The 19,254-nt window shown below is 38.2% G+C and overlaps 1 protein-coding gene across 1 annotated transcript in view; it reads left to right on the forward strand.

Moving 5' to 3' along the window:
• PIGN (phosphatidylinositol glycan anchor biosynthesis class N) overlaps positions 1 to 15,497 on the forward strand; it is a 141,407-nt gene extending 125,910 nt beyond the window's left edge. Inside the window, exon 30 of the mRNA XM_030810307.1 lies at positions 13,740 to 15,497. Coding sequence (XP_030666167.1) covers positions 13,740 to 13,863 — 124 coding nt within the window. The 3' untranslated portion in view covers positions 13,864 to 15,497. The remainder of the gene's footprint in view (positions 1 to 13,739) is intronic.
• Positions 15,498 to 19,254: the final 3,757 nt, after the last annotated feature.

Genomic DNA, 19,254 nt, shown 5'->3' on the forward strand with positions numbered 1-19,254 from the left:
AAAGCATTCACAGACATTGTCAAGTACCCAGAGATGAATGGGACTGCCAGCCTTAAGACTTGGTGATGCTCCATCTCTGGAGATAGATAGCTACTTCATCAGGAACTTAAGCATAAGGATGTATAACTGGTATAGGACATTCCAGTCCTGGAAGTGTATGGCTTAACACACGGCCACTGTTGTCAGGGAGGTTATGGCCTAATATAGGTTTAAAGACATAATGATAATGATTATAGTATAAGGCAACATGTGGTTAAGGGTTGTAAGAATACAGGAGGGAGGCTGCTTCACTTAAGCCTTCAGTGACAGAAAGCATTATGCCAAGCCTGGCATTTGAACTGGGCCTTGAACAAAAGGTGTAATTTCTTTTTTTTTTATTATTATACTTTAAGTTCTAGGGTACATGTGCACAACGTGCAGATTTGTTACATATGTATACATGTGCCATGTTGGTGTGCTGCACCCATTAACTCGTCATTTACATTAGGTGTATCTCCTAATGCTATCCCTCCCCCCTCTTCCCACCCCACGACAGGCCCTGGTATATGATGTTCCCCACCTGTGTCCAAGTGTTCCCATTGTTCAGTTCCTACCTATGAGTGAGAACATGCGGTGTTTGGTTTTCTGTCCTCACGATAGTTTGCTCAGAATGATGGTTTCCAGCTTCATCCATGTCTCTGCAAAGGGCATGAACTCATCCTTTTTATGGCTGCATAGTATTCCATGGTATATGTGTGCCACATTTTCATCTGTCTGTCTAAAATAGTCTTCCCAAACCTGTAAGTCCCCTAATTGAAATTACACCTTTTGGCACCTTCGTAATTTCAATTAGGGGACTTACAGGTTTGGCAAGACTATTTTAGACAGACAGATGGACATGAGTAAAGCCATAGAGGTAAAAAGCCCAATGCATATGTGCATGATATGCGATAAATAATTTGGATTTCAAAAACCATAGATTTTGGATAAAATCTATAAAACCATAGATTTTGGATAAAGAAATTTCTAGAAAATAGCCTTTGGGAGGCTTAAGTTTTTTATTTTATTTTATTTTACATTTATTACCTGTGTTTGCTTGATACATTTTTGTTATTTTTGTTTTCCCTTCTTCTCATGAGTGTTGATGCTCGGTACATTTTAAAAGAGCTAGTGCAAGCTTGCATTTAACGTCTATCATGATGTTCCTCTTGATATTTATGTGGTACCTCCAGCCTTATTCTTAACATTCCTTTACACAGCCATCATGGAATAAACAGCACAAAACAGCAACAACAACAACAACAAAAATACAAAAGCATAAAACAAATAATGAGCATCATTCAAACCAAGGGAAACAGAATGACATATCAGCACTTATAGGTGGAGAATGCATTTAGAACCACCACAACCCCGTACTAGCCATGAGAAAAGGGTGTTAACTTTATGTTTCAGCACTTTAAATAATTTATGTATACATATTAAAATATTATACTATTAATGCTATTCAGGGTAAAATATGCTATGGAAATATTTTGTGATAATATTTTTTATAATGGGAGCTGCCCTGAATATACAGTGATCCTATGCCCTGATTTCCCAGAGACTTCCTGATTTATGCCTGTTGTCCTGCTATAATCATTACACCCCCATCTATACAACATTAAAAATCCAAAGTAGATAAGAAGATGATAAAGGCACAGCCAGTTAATAAGTTGTGTTAAACCTTAGTGTATCTCATTCTCAGTATTTCATCATTGGGGATCTAACCTCCATAGGTTAAACGGGGTGCTTGCTCTGATAAACTTCTCAAAGGCAGGTATAAGAAACCTCAGATCTCTCTCCATCAGGCTGATGGCACTGAACAAATCTACATAAATTTCCCACATATTCTCTTAGTCATTCCTGATTAAGTATCTCCTTGCTGTGTCTTCTTTGTCTCTTATTATATCATCTAAAAGATGCCCACTTTAAGAGAGGAAGTTGATTGCAGGTGGGGGGAGTAGGGTCAGGATGGAGAGACAAAAATGAAATCTTTTTAAATGGAATTGCCGCTGATTGATGCTGCAGTGTGATGTTTTTGTTATTGCTAAGTTAGAATTCTAAGGTCTTTCCTTTGTATTCTGTATAGCAGTGATGGCATATAGTGCCTCTGTGAACCATGTGGTGCTGGTCTGATGGGCAGGAGTGGTTCATGCATCTTCATAAACATCTAGTTTATTGTGAGAAAAAGGCTTGGATAATGGTGGGGAAGTAGGGGGAAATGTACGTCAAGATTCAAAACTAAAGCACTGTACAATAGGGTTCACATGTCAAAACTTCATTATTGTACTTTTTCTGCTTTCTGTTTGTGAGAACGTTGCATGTAAGTTTTGAGTTTCCAATTATTCTTATGTGAAGGTACGTTTGAAAAGCTGTGGTGTTTCTTGTCATGTCGCTGATATTATAAACTGACCGGCAGAGCTCCCTTCACAGGTGCCGGGGTTATTGGAATTGTGCTCCTGCACTGGTTCCCCTTCATGATGAATTTTATTCCTAAACTCCTTTGTGTTAATAGTATAATTAGCAATTTCAGCCATTCCATGCTTTTTATTCATGGGAATGGAATGTTGCGCTTTTGTCCTCACTATTTTATTGCTTTGTGAATCCTGAAATGTTGGGAATCTGTCTTAGAATTTGAGAGAGGAGTGAGAGCTGACTGCCCCGTGAATGTAGTCTGGCGTGTATCTGTAATGTTTATAGTGTTGTGGTGACTGCCGTGGGTTTTCAGAACACTTTTGAGTGATTTGTCACCTATTATTAATAGTTGCAGGTTAATAAGTATAGTTTCTTAAACAATAAAGATTGTATTATTAGGGCATTAGATAGTATATCTGTTTATAGACATAGTACTCTGTGTTTCAAATGCATCTTCAGAGCAGATTTTACCAAACTGAAATTGAGACTCAGGAAGCATACACTGCAGTCAGTGTATTCAGCTGAAACTACTAGTGTGAGTTCAGTGTTTCTTTTGAGAACCTGTGGCATCGGGTATGCTTTTTAACAGCCATGGGAAAAATATCTTGCCCAGGCCATAAAACTGTTCAGCTGACAGAGCTAATTTAGTATTTTCTTCTTTTGATCTTTACACTTTATCTTCATTTATAGCAGGTCATAAACTTTATAGAGTATTGCCTTTTGTATGGCATACTGAAAGTGCATTTTTAAAACTAGAGAAAAAAATTCCTTTGAGGTAATTTTCATAACTATAAAAACATACATTCAGATTTATGCCCTAAATGCATTTGTAGTGAGATGAATAGAGTCAGGATCATCAGTCTGACTGAGCTAAGTTTGATTTGATGGCAGGCTTCATTTGGACTTTGTTTCCCACATGCACGATTGTTATACCTTATTGAAATACAAATGACAACTAACGTGTTTATCATTTCTCTTTCGATGCAATGAGAACTCAAAAAAAAGAACTCATGATTCTATTCAATAGTGTTTATATATCCTAAATGTAATTAGTAAGTGTCATAAAACATCTGTACTCTTACAGTGAATACCAAACTTTATTAAAATCAATGATTCTCAGACTTTTTCTGCCTCAGTACATCAAACAGGTATGACCTGCTTCTATTGCCCATCACCCTGATAGAGGAGAAATATGATCAACATTTTGTTACCATTGTGCAGGTTGAAAAGGCCTGCCTGGCAATTCCGTGTGCCTCCACACATACACTCTTCCCCTCGACCATCACACATGTACACCTTGAGAATTGCTGATTTAAATGATGGCACAATAGTCATGGGAGGGGAGTGGGAACAGCTGAACTCATTTCAAGTTGAAATTTGATGTTCCTTTAACTCTGCTATGCTGAGATGACACCAAGACTTGATTGATGCAAGATATCACAAGCTGGATGCCTTATGGCTCAATTGCATGAAGATGATGAGCTTCACAACTGTTTCCTGCCAATTATGATAGCTTACATGAGCCAAGAGTCAGTAATTTCAGGCTACTTTAAGGAGATGAGTGATCTGTGGAATGCCTTTTATAGACAGACTTTAGATTAAATTTGAGGATGGGTCACCTACTGGTTTTACAGACCATTTTTGTTTAGACATCAAGTCAGATTTAATATTTTAACCTATAAGTGATGGCAAAATTCAACAACAAAAATCTGCTAGCATGTAATCTTTTCTTTTTTTGTTTTTATTCTTAACAGCTTTATTGAGCATAATTCATACCATAAAATTTATCTATTTTAGTTTTTTAATGATTTAATAAATGTTTTAAGTCATTTTGATGAGTTTTAGCAAATGTATGGAGTTGTGCAACCATGACCACAATCTATTTTTTGAACATTTCCATCACACAGAAAATACCCGCTACCTGTTCACAATCTGTTCCCATTACCATCCCAAGCCCAGGCAACCACAAATCTGCTTTCTGTCTCTACAGATTTGCCTATCATGGACATTTCATATAAACAGAAAAATATAATATGTAGTTTTTTTAATCTAACTTCTTCCAGTTAGTGTAACTTTTTTTTGGCATTTATCTATATTGTAGCATGTAAAAGTATTTTATTCGTTGCTGAATAATGTTCCATTGTTTGGATATACCCACATTCTGCTTATCCTTTCTATAATGCTTACAAAAGATTAATCTTTTATGGTCCTTGTTGCTTTTAAGCTACCTAGCTCCCCACCTCCTTGCCTGGTTCCCCCCCTGGAACCAAGGTCAGATTGAACTTTTCTGGATTTGACCTCCAGGCTCTATGCTGAAGAGTTTGTACTGCTTCACTCATCTCATCTCTGACTACAAACTTCAGTCCCTGAAGAAGTTGAGACGATTATATCCAGTGGTTTTTTTTTTTTTTTTTTTTTTTTTGGAGACAGGGTCTTGCTCTTTCACCCAGTACAGTGAGGTGATCACCACTGCAGCTTCCACCTTGTAGGCTGAAGTGATCTTCCCAACTCAGTTTCCCGAGTAGCAAGGACCACAGCAGTGTGCCGTGACACCCGGGTAATTTTTTTAATTTTTATTTTTTTAGAGACAGGGTCTCACTCTGTTGCCCAGGCTGGTCTCAAATTCCTAAGCTCAAGAGATCCTCCTGCCTTGGCCTCCCAAAGTCATGGGGTTAGAAGCATGAGCCACTACGCCTAGCCTGGATTGAGGATTTTAATCTCAGAAACTGGTACCAATTTTGGAGTGTCCTCTGAGGCCTCAGAAACAGAATAGAGTTGAAGATTTCTGTGGTAATTATGAAGCCAGCCTTAGAGTTCTGTGGCTAAACCTAGCATAATTTGTAAACATCACATAAATAGCAATATATTCCAAATATATTAAAGAAAATACTGAAAGCATTAAGAAAAAATAAGTCATTCATAATTCAGTGTCTCAGTTTGCATTATTCAGGGAGAACCACTATTCAACATGTTGATGTATGTCCTTTTAGCTTTAATTTATGTGCAGACATATACAGTTTTTTTAAAAGATGGTTTTCTGTAATAACCGTTTCCCCATATGAGTAAATACTTTTGAAAATATGAAAGTTAATCTCATGAGCAGTGCAAGGTCAGAGATAACCAGGTTCATTCATGTTTGTGTCTTTCCACAGTGTCAGACTTCTGTCGATGCTATTTCAATAGCAAAAGGCCACAAACTGCATGGAGTTTTCTAGGAACTTCCCGATCACTTGGTAGTCACAGCTGCACAGCCCCAAGCCACTCCACAAGTCAGTCAATATTGTCAACTATATGTAATATTACACCTAGTTAATATATAAATGTTACAGATTAAACATTCCACAACAAACAAAGTAACATTTAACATCAAGAGAAGAGATATAGGAAGAAGGGTTAAGGAAATAGTCCAGGGAGAGTGAGGAAGACAGAAGGAACCTCCTGGTCTGGGCCAGGGCCCATCTGTTTTACAAGAAAGAGTCTTTGATGTGTGCACAGCCTTCGGTGGCAGATGCTGGGTGCTTATCAGGAGTGACAGCAAGACAGTGTCAGTTAAGACAGCCATTTTGAGCTGTGAATTCCTGCTGTTTTTATGGCTACAGAGTCCTCCAGTGAGGACTGATAGTGGAAGAGTGTGCCTGTTTATGTCCTTATCTGGTTGGATGCAGTCTTTATTTATTAATTTATTAAACAAAGTATCTTGTCCCTGTTGGCAAAGTGTCCTATGAAATGTAAGATGGAGTCTTTTTCTGAGATGGAGTTACTTGTGTCAAGGGTGCTCTGTACAGTTAGTGTAGCTAGAATGGTATGAGGGAAAACATGGTCAGGAGAGAATTCAGAGAGTAGATATTTGCTGTCACTTATGGCCTTTGAAAGTCGTTGTAAAGAATTGGGAGTTTATTCCAAGTGTAAGTTGAAGCATTAGTTTGTTGTGCAGGAAGTTATTTTATTTGCTTCACATTTCTGACGTAACACTGGCCACAGTGTAAAGAACCTATTGGAGGGATCGAGAGAGGGAGCAGGAAGATAGAGGAAGAGGCTTTTGCGGTATCATAAGCTAGAGATGATGGCAGTTTAGGCTAGGGTAGCAATTCAAAATGGCAACAACTGGCTGGACTTAGAAAATATTTTCAGAGAGGTTGATAGGATTTGTTGGTAGATTAATATACTGGGAGAAAAAAAGAATCAAGGGCGACTCCTAGTTTTGTTTTTTAATCTTGAGTAACTGAGTGACTAGGAAAGCCATCGCAGAGATCTGGAGAAAGCTCTAGGAGGAGTGAGTTTGGTGAAGGAAGGTGTGGGAGATTAAGATCTGGGTTTTGCATATATAAAATTTAAATTAGGATGGTGCTAGAGGGAGCTATGGGATCTTGGGAGAGTTAGAATGAGAGAAATTACACATTTGTATGGTAAAGGATATGCTCACCTAGAGAAGGAAAAATGGGTGATATCTAAGAGGGAAAGGGATAATTGGAAAAATAAAGTCCTTTAGTACAGTGGTCCCCAGTCATTTTGGCACCAGGGACCAGTTTCGTGGAAGACAGTTTTTCCACGGATGGGGCGAGGGGTGTAGGGGCCAGTGGGGGATGGTTTCAGGATGAAACTGTTCTACCTCAGATCATCAGGCATTCGTTATATTTTCATAATGGGCACACAACCTAGATCCCTTACATGCGCAGTTCACAATAGAGTTGGTGCTCCTGTGAGAATCTAATGCCGCCACTCATTTGACAGGAGGTGGAGCTCGGGCAGTAATGCCCGCGATGCAGAGCAGCTGCAAATACAGATGAAGCTTCGTTCACTTCCCCGCCGCTCACCTCCTGCTGTGTGACCCAGTTCCTAACAGGCCATGAACTGGTAGCGGTCCAAGGCTTGGGGGTTGGAGGCCCCAGCTTTAGTGGGAGAGTTGGGATGGGATCCAAACTAGAAGTGGAGGGGTTTGTTTTAGACAAGAAAGGTACTGGAGGCACTGTGGGCACAGATATGAGTGGGTTAGAAAGTTCGGGATGAGAAGAGGCACTTCTCTTGCGATCACTTTATCAGTATTTTCTCAATTAAAAAAAAGCAGAGTCATCTGCCGAGATGGGAGGAAGGTGACAGAACTTTGAGGAGAGGAGAAAGGACACAACTTGGTTTGACTCAGAGAAGAATAATTCACAAGTGTGCAATCAGGATTGAGATACTGATGAGAACCAAATCTCATTTGTGCTTATAAGTTTAAAGTGAGTCCAGCCAGAACAGTTGTGAGTTACTGATGATGATTCCTTGATCTTGGGTGACAGGATGATCTGTTCTCTTCCGTTGTCCTGTTGATTCTAATGCCCATATTACATTTAACTTTGTATTTTAATATTTTGTAGGGCTAGTTTTACTTTATTTTTGTAGAAACTTTTTGTTTCCTTTGGCATTTTGGTTTTGCTTTTTTAGCTTTCGGTATTGATTATGCTTATTCTATTTTGGGGGAGTCTGATTTTATTAGGTTGGTACAAAAGTAATTGCAGTTTTTGCCTTTTTTGTAATGGCAAAAACCACAATTACTTTTGCACCAACCTAAATAAGTTCAGATTAAATTTGCTGGGATAAATAAAAGAATATTTTATCATTTCTTCTAATTATAAATTATCTTTAATAATTCATTTAACAAATATTGATTAAGTGCCTATAAGACCTTGCATGAGACGTTAGAGGTGCAATGGGAAAAGAGATAAAAATTATAGTCCCTTCTTCCACAGAGCTCACAGGCCAGGGTAGAGGCCAGCAACCTATGCCCTTTAGCCAAATGCAGCCCACCTCTTGTTTTTGTACAGCCTGTGAACTAAAAAAAATTTTCAATTAAACATTTCATTTTAACATTATTGTAGATTCACATGAGGTTGTAAGAAAGAATACAGGGAGATCTTCTATACCCTCTACCTGATTTCCCCCCAGTGGTAACTTTATGCAGAATTATAGTATAACATATAGTAAAACCAGGATGTTGACATTGAAACTGTCAAAAGACAGAACATTTCTACCAGCACAAGGATCCTTCATGTTGCCCTTTATAGCCCAGGCACTTCCCTCCCACCCAGAAACCCTCCTTAACCCCTGGCAACATTTAATGTTTTCCATTTCTGTAGTTGTTACTTCATAAATGTGATACAAAGTAAATCATATAGTATGTAACTTTTTGGGGTTAGCGTTTTTTTCCCTCTCAGAGTAATGCTCTGGTGATTCATTGTTGCATATTTCAGTAGTTTGTTACTTTTTATTGCTGAGTAAATCCATGGTATGGATGTGCCACAGTTTGTTTAATCATTCACCTGTTGAAGGACATCAAAGTTATTTCAAGGTTTTGGCTATTATGAATAAAGATCCTATAAACATTCTTGTGAACAGTTTTTTCCCTCTGGCATGCATGCTCAGAATCATATTTGCTGAGTCTTACAGTATTTGCATGCTGAGTTTTAAAAGAAACTGCCACCAGAGTGGTTGTACCAGAGACTGTCAATCCAGTTTCTCTGCATCCTTGCCAGCATTTGGTGTTGTCAATATTTTTTATTTTAGCTATTCAGGTGGGTGTGTAGTGATATCTCATTTTGGCTTCAACTTGCATAATAGTTAATGATGTTGAACATTTTTTCATCTATTTATTTACTGACTGTATATCCTCCTTGACGAAATGTCTGTTCATGTCTTTTGATCATTTTCTAATTGAATTGTCTGTGGAGCTTTTTTTAACTATTGAGTTTTGAGAATTTATTGTATATTTTATTCTAGGAAATAGTCCTTTGTGGCTGAGTGCAGTGGCTCATGCCTGTAATCCTAACACTGTGGGAGGGCCAAAGCGGGCAGATTGCTTAAGCCCAAGAGTTCAAGACCAGCCTGGGTAACATGACAAGACCCCATCTCTACAGAAAATACAAAAATTAGCTGGCTGTGGTGGTACATGCCTGTGGTCTCAGCTACTCAGGAGGCTGAGGTGGGAGGATCACCTGAGCCCAGGGAGGTCAAAGCTGCAGTGAGCTGTGATCATACCACTGCACTCCAGCCTGGGTGACAGAGAAAGACCCTGCCTAAAAAAAAAGAAAAGAAAAGAAAAAGTATTTTGTTGAATGTATGGCTTGCAAGTATTTTATCCCAGTCTGTAGCTTGTCTTTTTACCCTCTTAACAGGGCCTTTCACAGAGCAGAAGTTTTTTTTTTTTTTAGCCCAATTTATCAGATTTACTATTTTAGATTGTGCTTTTTGTATTAAGACTAAGAACTCTAGCTAGCTCCAGATCCCAAAGACTTTTTTTCTAAAATGTTTATATTTTTACATTTTACTTTTAAGTCCATGATCCATTTTAGTTAATTTTTGTATAAAGTGTGAGACTCACACTGATAGGGTGTGGTGATATCAGGTATATGGTTTACACTCCTTCAGGAGAATGGGGTGCAGATTTGCATGGGTCTACTTCCCTGTCTGTGCTTGCTTTAGCTGTGTCCCATAAACTGTGATGTGTTGGTTTTTTATTTTCATTACATTCAATCTGTTTTTTTATTTCTCTTGAAACTTCATCTTTGACCCATGGATTATTTACAGTTGTGTTGTTTAGTTTCCAAGTGTTTGATAATGTATCTGTTATCCATTGTTGATTTCTAGTTGGATTCCACTGTGGTCAGAGAAGGCACTCTGTGTGATTTCAGTTCTTTTAAACTTGCTGAGGTTTGTTTTATGGCCCAGAATATGGTCTATCTTGGTATATATGGGCACTTGAAAAGAGCTTGTATTCTGCTGTTGTTAGGTAGAGTGTTTTATCATTGTGAATTAAATCCTGTTGTTTGATAGTGTTGAGTTCTGTATCCTTGCTGGTTTTCAGTGTTGTTGTTCTATCAATTTTTGAGAAAAGGGTACCTTTGCTCTGAAGTCTGTTTGCTCTGAAGTCTATTTTATCTGATATTAATATAGCCACTCCTGCTTTTTTAAAATAAATGTTTGCATGATGTTTCCTCCATCATTGAAGTGAGTATCATTTAGACAGCATGTGGTTTGGTCATGGTCTTGTTTTTTATTCTCTTCTACCAATCTCTGTTTTTTAGTTGGTCTATTTAGACTATTCACATTTAATGTAGTTATTGATATGTTAGGGCTTAAGTCTGCCATTTTATTTTTTTATTTTCTGTTTGTTCTATGAGTTTTGTGTTTCCTGACATCCAGTATATTACTTGAACATTTTATGGAATTATTTTTTTACTTTTCTTTGGTGTTATTAGCATATCCCTTTGTATGGCTTTTTAAATGGTTGCTCTAGGTATTATATATACATAGCTAATCCCAGTCTACTGGTGATGTCATTTTACCAGCTTAAGTAATACACAGAAACCTTACCTCCTTCTACATCCCATTGCCTTCCCCTCCTTACAATATAATTGTCTTAAATATTTCCTCTACACACATTTAAAACCACGTCAGACAGTATTAGAATTTTTACATCAGCTAGCAAATATAATTTAGAAAACTTAAGAGGACAAGGAAAACTTACTGTCTTTACCCAGATTTTTACTTACTTAGTTCTTCTTCCTTCATGATTTTAGCAGATTCCTTCTTTTATTGTTTTATTTCTGTTTAGAAAACTTCCTTCAGACATTCTTTTAGGTTAGGTCTGCAGGCAATAAATTCATTTGGGTTTTTTTTTCATCTGTGAATTCTGATTTCTGCTTTATTTTCGTGGGATATTTTTATTGGATTCTGGGTTGACAGTTATTTTTCTTTCAACACTTGAAAAATGGTGCACCATTTTCTGCTGGTTTCCATATTTTCTGATGAGAAATCTGCTATTATTCAAATTGTTTTTCCCCTCTAGGTAAGGTGTCATTTCTCACTGCTTTCAAATTCTTTTCTTTGTTTTTAGTTTTTAGTAATTTGATGTGTCTTTGTGTAGATTGCTTTGGGTTTACCTTATTTGAGGTTTGCTTAGCTTCTGTAAGATTTATGTCTTTTGCCAAATTTGGAAACTTTTCAGCCACTATTCCTGTGAGTACTCTTTTAGCCTCTTTTTCTTTTCCAGCTAGAACTCCAGTGACACAAACGTTAGATCTTTTGTCACAGTCCACAGGTCCCTGAGACTCTGTTCATTTTTTTTTTTTCAGTCTATTTTTGTTTTTCAGGCTGGGTAAATTCTGTTGTTTTATCCTCAGGTTCATGGATCCTTTCCTGTGTCCCCTCAGTTCTGCTATTGACTACTTCCATAGAAATTTTTATTTTGGTTATTGCATTTTTTAGTTCTATACTTTTTTATTGCTTCTTGTTTACATCTTCTGTTTCTTTGCTGAGAATTCCTATTTCTTAGCTCAGATTTTCTGTTTTTTTTTTGTTTCTAGTATGTACATAATTGCTCATTAAAGTATTTTTATAATGACCACTTTAAAATTTTTGCCAGATAATTCTAACAGCTCTGTTATTTAGGTTTTGATATCTATGATCGTCTTTTTTCATTCTGCTTGAGATCTTCCTGGTTCTTGATGTGGTGAGGGATTTTCTGTTGAAACCTAGACATTTTGGGTGTTCAGTTACGAGATTCTCAGTCTTATTTAAACCTTCTGTTTTAACTGGCTTCTGACACTACTGTGGCAGGGGAAGAGGGGACACTACCTCATTTCTGCCTGATGAGGTTAGAAATCCAGGTTCCCCTTGCAGCCTCCATTAGCACCCGAGAGGGAGCTTCTTACTGCTGCCTGCCAGGGATCAGCATTACAGCTCCCTGTGAGGCCTCCACTACTGCCTTCATGGCTGGGAAAGATAGAGGTCTTCTTTGCCTCCCATGCAACCTCCACTAGTAACATGGTCAGGAAAGGAATGGCCTTTCTACCTCTGAGTGGAGGTGGAATTCCTGGCTCTCCACTAGGCCTTCTCTGACACAGTCCCATTGAAGAGGGGGAGGGACCTCATTACTGCTTCATGGAGGTGGAAGTCTAGGCTTCCCACGTGATGTCCACTGACATCCGCCAGGTATGGACAGAAGTATCAGCTTCCCTCCTCAGCCTTCCCTGACACCGTGACAGTGGAGGGGAGGGCATAGGCAGGGAGTTAGAGTGCCCCATTATAGCCTGGTGAGGATGGAACTCTGGGCTCCCCACTCAGCCTGTGATGGAATAGGTAGGGGTGGAGCCACGTTTTTTCTGTGGTGTTTGGCTGAAGTAGATCAGTTAATATCTAAACATTTTCTGTCTTTCTGGCTGCCCCTTTCCTTGTCTGTCCCTTAGCTGAGAGAATAGGCTCTTGTGGTGACGGTATTATTGTTTTTTGGGGATTTTTTTTTTGGTCTGTGCCCAGTGGCATTTCCAAGTTGCTGCTATCCTCCTGCAAAAGAAAATTCAGGAAATTCTTTGGGTCCCAAGATCACTGACCAGTCTGCCCTCTTTCCACCACCTGGATTTGTCTTATGTTTGTTTATAGCATCCAGCATTTTTAGTTGTATAGTCAGCCCTCTGTATCCTTGGGTTCCACATCATGGATTCAGCCAGCTATGGATTGAAAATATTTTTTTAACTGCATCTGTACTGAACATGTACAGACTTTCTATTCTTGCTATTATTCCCTAAACAATATAGTGTAACAATTATTTACATGGCATTTACATTTTATTAGGTATTGTAAGTAATCTAGAGATGATCTAAAGAAGCAGTCCCCAACCTTTTTGGCATAAGGGAATAGTTTCATGTAAGACAATTTTTCCACACACCAGTGTGTGTGCGGGGGTGAGGGACGGTTTCGGGATGGAACTGTTCCACCTCAGATCATCAGGCATTCGTTAGATTCTCATAAGAAGTACACAACCTAGATCCCCTGCAAGCACAGTTCACAACAGGGTTCGTGCTCCTCTGAGAATCTAATGCCGCTGCTGATATGACAGGAGGTGGAGCTCAGGCAGTGATGGTCACTGGTCCACCACTCACCTCCTGCTTTGCAGCCAGTTCCTAACAGGCCACAGACTGGTACCAGTCCACTGCCCGAGGGTTGGGGACCCCTAGTCTAAAGTATACAGGAGGATGTACATAGCTTATATGCAAATAACGACACCATTTTATATCAGGGACTTGAGCATTCAAAGATTTGGGTATTCGTGGAAGGTCCTGGAACCAGTCCACAGACAGCTGTACTTGAAGGTCCTGGAACCAGATACCAACAGACAGCTGTACTTAGCAGGAGGAATAGGGTAAAGAACACCTACTCCAGCTCCTGAAAGTGGAGATTTTCATCTGTCCATTTAAAACCATTTAGAGGAATCTCATGATTTTCCTCACCTGTGTTCTCTCTGCCTGTAACATCTTTTTCTCCTTTTGCAGCATCAGCCACTATGTGATTGTCATGTCCATGACCATCTTTTTGGTGTTCCTCAATGGCCTGGCCCAGCTGCTCACAACGAAGAAACTCAGACTATGTGGCAAACCCAAAAGTCACTTCATGTGAGGTTGCTGAAGCACCATTCAGCATCTGGATCCTGATTCTCCTTTTAAACTAAAATCTCATCAAGGATTCAATAAGAAGATGGATATGGATATATAGTATATTCTACTCCTGTAAAGAAAATGGTATTTGGAATTCCAAATTGACAGGTTTTCTGGAACAAAGGAGCTTCTTTTCTTTTTTTTCTAGGTTTTGCAGGCATGAAATAGTGATTATATCTGTGGGAAAGCATAGGAAGGCATTCTCCGTTTTCATTTTTTTCCTTTGGCTGGCAGCTCTTCCCAGTGATGTTGAGAGCACCTGCAGCAATCTGGTCCCCAACCGCACAACTTCCCACATACCCAGAGGAGAGCATATGCCTGTGGGGGCAGTGCTGATGGCATCCAGAGTCATTGCCGTGGCTGAGCTGGAAGGAAATCACCAGGTGCCACCGTCAATATTTATCAGCTTTCAGCACTGGTTTTGTTAGACAGTCAGGGTGTATTATTTCAAAGGCTTCAATAGAAAAAGTGTTTGCAGGTATTTGTCATATTTATTTAGTATGCAATAATAGTATCTTACCCTTTTTAGTGCTATTTCTCAGGTTTTCTCAGTCAACCAGCTAGATGCATGTCTATCCTTCACTTTTTTTTTTTTTCTTTTCTGGATTTTCATGGAATTTCTGACAATACAAAAGTAGAAAGTGCTTAGTATTTCTGTCTTGTACATAGGAAAACATTTAAAATAAATAGTTTTTAATTGTAGGCTCAACATCTGTTACCCCATAGCTTTTTCATATATTGTTTCTTTCCCTTTGAATTTCTTTTTACTGTCATCTATTATTTTAACAGGAGTTTAAAAATCAATGGTTAAACTTTCTGACAACATCATAAGAATTCATATTAAAGGTGTTATTCTTTCTGGTTGTGAGATTCTAGCCCAAAGGCCTAAAATCATCAAATTAGATTTCCATTTGTAAACAAATTCTAATGGGCAAAATATCTTGAGAGCAGTTTTTATATGGATTGTCCATAAAATGACCTTTACATATCCCTGCGGAGTTGGCCTTTTGCCCATGGTGTGCCAGTAGCTTTGGCTGATGCTAAGCTTTCCTGGTATTCGCCCTATTTTTAAGAAGTAATTGCTTTTGAATTAAGTTATAGCATTACTAATTCACGTTAATGACTAGGAAACCCTCTATAATTTACGAGACTTTTCACATTGGTGGGGAGTGAATAAATACAATTTAAAAGAGTCAGAAATCAGTTTGGCAAGTGTACTTTCTTAAAATTTCTATTTATGATGAAGTATAGTTATAATTTATTTGTAATACTACTTTATGGTATACCAGTGAAAGAATTATAGTATAAAAAAGAGGCATTAATGTTTTATGAAATCTCAAGCATCAGTTCATAGCATAAAATCTAGCTGGACAACTAGGAAGCTATGGTAGCAAACAGTGATGTTGATGGAATGAGAATCATGAACTTTCATATTACCTCAAAGGATTTTTTTATCAGTTTTTTTTCACACATCAGAGAAAACTGACTGTATAAACACTCATCATTGACCTCTTTCTATGTGTAGGTTTCCCTTTTATCTTTTCCCAAATTTTTATAAAGAGAAATTAATAAATATTTTATTACAACATTGTAAAAGGTGCTCGGTTTTTTATCTTTATTTTGCTCTTTGAGGAGTGTCTTTTTCTTAATTTTGTCCTTTGAGGTCAGTGTGAGTCTGTAGAATAGGTTGAACTTCCTTCTGACAGTATCATAGAGTTTGTGTTGTGCGCCTGCAGCCACAGGCTCGCCTTGCTGCACCGTAACTGACCCCTTCCGACTCACATGGGAACAAGCCTTTTCTGTTGCAGTTTCCCAGGTATCTTTAAATGTATCTTTACAATTAATTGTAATCTTTAAATGTATCTTTGAAATGTATATTTTTATATTAAAAAACAGAAAAAAGAGACAAGAGTTAGGGAAAAAGTATTTCTATTTAAGGTATTTATTTTTTCATTCCACCTATGCCATAGATTTCTGAATCAAGACTTAGGACATTTGCTGATTAACAATGTTTAAATTAGGAATTGTTATAAGAATTAAAATGGGCAGAACAAGTTGTGAAAATATTGAACCAAAAAAAGGCCATGTTATAATCTTAGAGGGCCCATGAATAAATCTTAGAGGGAACCCTAAGGCTTTAGGAAACCACTGCAGCTTGTCTGTCATTTCCCAATATGTTGATTATTTTACTTAGTGTACAGTATTCAGAATACAAAATGCTTTTTTATTTTTTAGGAAAATAATGTTATAAATGGTTGTATATTTTCATAGAATGTCTTTATAATTATTTATTAATGATAGAGCTGAATTAGAAAAGCTCTTCATCCATTATAATATGGTTTCTCATGAAAAACTTATTACAAATTTCAGCCAACTCAGATATTAAGAACATCATTGTCAACCCTCCTCCCCTCCTGCCACCTTTTTACACTTGTTTTGGTGGACTAGGGGCTCCTTTTCTCCTCCTTTTTGACATATAACTGTGCCATTAAAAACGTGATTTCTGATGAAGCTGGCCTAGAGGAAATGAAGGAGATTGCGTGGGTGTGGTCTCTAGGACAGGCGTAGCTGTTGCAGGGCCCCCCTGTCCTTGGGAGAACCTGGTGAGCTCCCATATTCAAACTAGATGCCATCATGTCAGGGGGCTGAAGAGAATGGAGCTAAATCAACTCTGTCATTTGGAGAAGACCCCCTTCAGACCAGTTCTGAGAACTCCTTCTTTTAAGAGACCAGAGATAACTTGATCATTTCTCACCTTTTCGTAGTTGTTCTTTTTTATGTTAACATTCCCCTTACTGTTTTTAAAATGCTTCAAAGCATTAATGATTATTATGCTGTGTGCTTTCAGAACTATGGCAATATCTTTGTAGCATTTTCCCATTTCTGTATCAGCGTGGTTTTTTGTTTCATTTTTTCATTTTTGTTTTGAGACAGGATCTCACTCTTGCTCAGGCTAGAATGCAGTGGCACCATCTCAGCTCACTGCAACCTCTGTCTCCTGGGCTGAAGTGATCCTCCCACCTCAGCCTCCTGCGTAGCTGAGACTACAGGCACACGCCCCCACACCTAGCTAATTTTTAAATATTTTTTTGATGGAGACAGGATTTCACTATGTTTTCCAGGCAGCAGCATTTTTTTTTTAAGACTGGGATTTCTTTATAATGCTTCATTATTAAAAAAAAATGAAAAGGACACATTAATAATCAAAATTATCTTTGGCCTCACAGGGCTAAAATCTAGAATTATTATTACTCTTGGGTAAACTCATGAAAAGAACTTAATATTCATTCTATAAAGAAACAAAAAGAACCTTTGAGATGTGTCTCTTATTCATTTCCTTAGGTGCACTTAAAACGGATTACAGTTATTGCTCAATTTTCTACCTTCAGAATTGCAGCATTTATTTGCCACACAGCAGCATTTCTCAGAGTTTGTCCCTTAGAACACTGGTTCCTTGTAATACAAATAAATGTCATAATAAAAATAGTTTCTTTTTTCTTTTTTTTTTTTTCGAGACAAATGCTGGCTCTGTTGCCAAGGTGGGAATGCAGTGGCGCAATGTCACCTCACTGCAAGCTCTGCCTCCCTGGTTCAAGTGATTCTCCTGCCTCAGCCTCCTGAGTAGCTGGGATTACAGGTGCCCACCACCACGTCTGGCTAATTTTCCTATTTTTAGTAGTGACAAGGTTTCACCATGTTGGTCAGGCTCATCTTGAACTCCTGACCTCAAGCAGTTCACCCGCCTTGGCCTCCCAAAGTGCTGGGATTACAGGCGTGAGCCACCTCACCCAGCCGAAAAGAGTTTCTTAATTAAATATATTTGAGAAACATCTAGTCAAACCACCTTAAATAGGTGTATTTATGTTAGTTCTAAGGGAATTTAACTTGTGATGCACGTTGTGAAGGGAGGAAGATAGCATTATGCCAAAAGTTTCCACTTGCTTGACAGCAGACCCTATCTTAGAGTCTTCTTCCTGATTGGTAAACATAAGAAATGTTTCCAAAGCTGGACTCCGTGGCTCACCCCTGTAATTCCAGCACTTTAGGAGGCCGAGGTGGGTGGATCACTTGAGGTCAGGAGTTCGAGACCAGTCTGGCCAAAATGGCAAAACCCCATCTCTACTAAAAACACACACACATGCATCCTGGCGGGGTGGTGCACACAAACACACACACACACACACACACACACACACACACACCCGGCAGGGTGGCAGCCTCCTGTAATCCTTGCTACTCAGGAGCCTGAGGCACGAGAATTGCTTGAACCTGGAAGGTGGAGTTTGCAATGAGCCGAGATCATGCCACTGCCTGGGCGACAAAGTGAGACTCCGCCTCAAAAAGAAATGTCTCCATATAATTTTGCACTAAAACCTTAATTTGTCATAGTTTTGAAAATAGGGTGTTGTATGCTTGATTGAATTTTTTTTCCTGAGAACTGGAATGCCATTTTGACTTTAACCGGCAATTTTTCCTGCCTCCGTATATATTACACCTGTCAACATTTAGTCTTTCATGTGGGAAAGGCCAGTGGTACCAGATTGCATTCGGTTCATCACGGCTCATTGTCTAGCCCTGTTGGAGTTTAGACTAAGCCTTCATACCTTATGTTTTATATCTTTTACCTGAAAAATAAATTTGCACCAAATTTCAACTTGTTTTCTTACGATTCGACAGTGTAGAAGTTGATTAGTAGTTAAATTTTTATAATGCTTTGTTATTTTAAAAAACTATGAAAAGAAAACTTCAATTATCAAGATTTCCTTTAATTGGCCTCAAAGGGCTAAAATCTAAAATTCTTATTACTCTTGGGTAAACTCATGAAAAGATAAATTCTTTTTACAGAAGAATTTAATTAGCTTGACTAGTATCGAATACCAGTTGCATCAAACATCAGTGATTCCATGAATTTTTTAAAGTTGTTTTTACTTTAAGTAGATAATGTTCAGTGAATTTGACTAATGTGATTAACGAAGGGACCAACAAAGGTAATTGTCAATCTAATAGACATAAACTTTTACCTCGAATATCCCTATATTACTCGAACTTCTAGAAATCGTCTGTCAACATTTTAAAAGCTCCTCTCCTTGCTGATGAGAAGTAATATTCTTAAAATTAGAAACCATACAATTAAATCCTGATTTGCCTGATACATGTTTGCTTGTCATGTCCTATCTCTCATGTTATTGTGATTGGTTTTATTTTATTAAAAACTGCTCATAGCACAGCCAGGTGATCTATGTGAACATCAGCAGTGATAAGTTGACAGTATGTACCCTGGATACATGATGAGAATGGCACTTTAGCTATATGGACTCCCTCCCCAGTGCTCATAAACCCAGTCTAATCATGA

The sequence above is a fragment of the Nomascus leucogenys genome, chromosome 4 (assembly GCF_006542625.1).
Source record: "Nomascus leucogenys isolate Asia chromosome 4, Asia_NLE_v1, whole genome shotgun sequence".
NCBI classification, from domain to species: Eukaryota; Metazoa; Chordata; class Mammalia; order Primates; family Hylobatidae; genus Nomascus; species Nomascus leucogenys.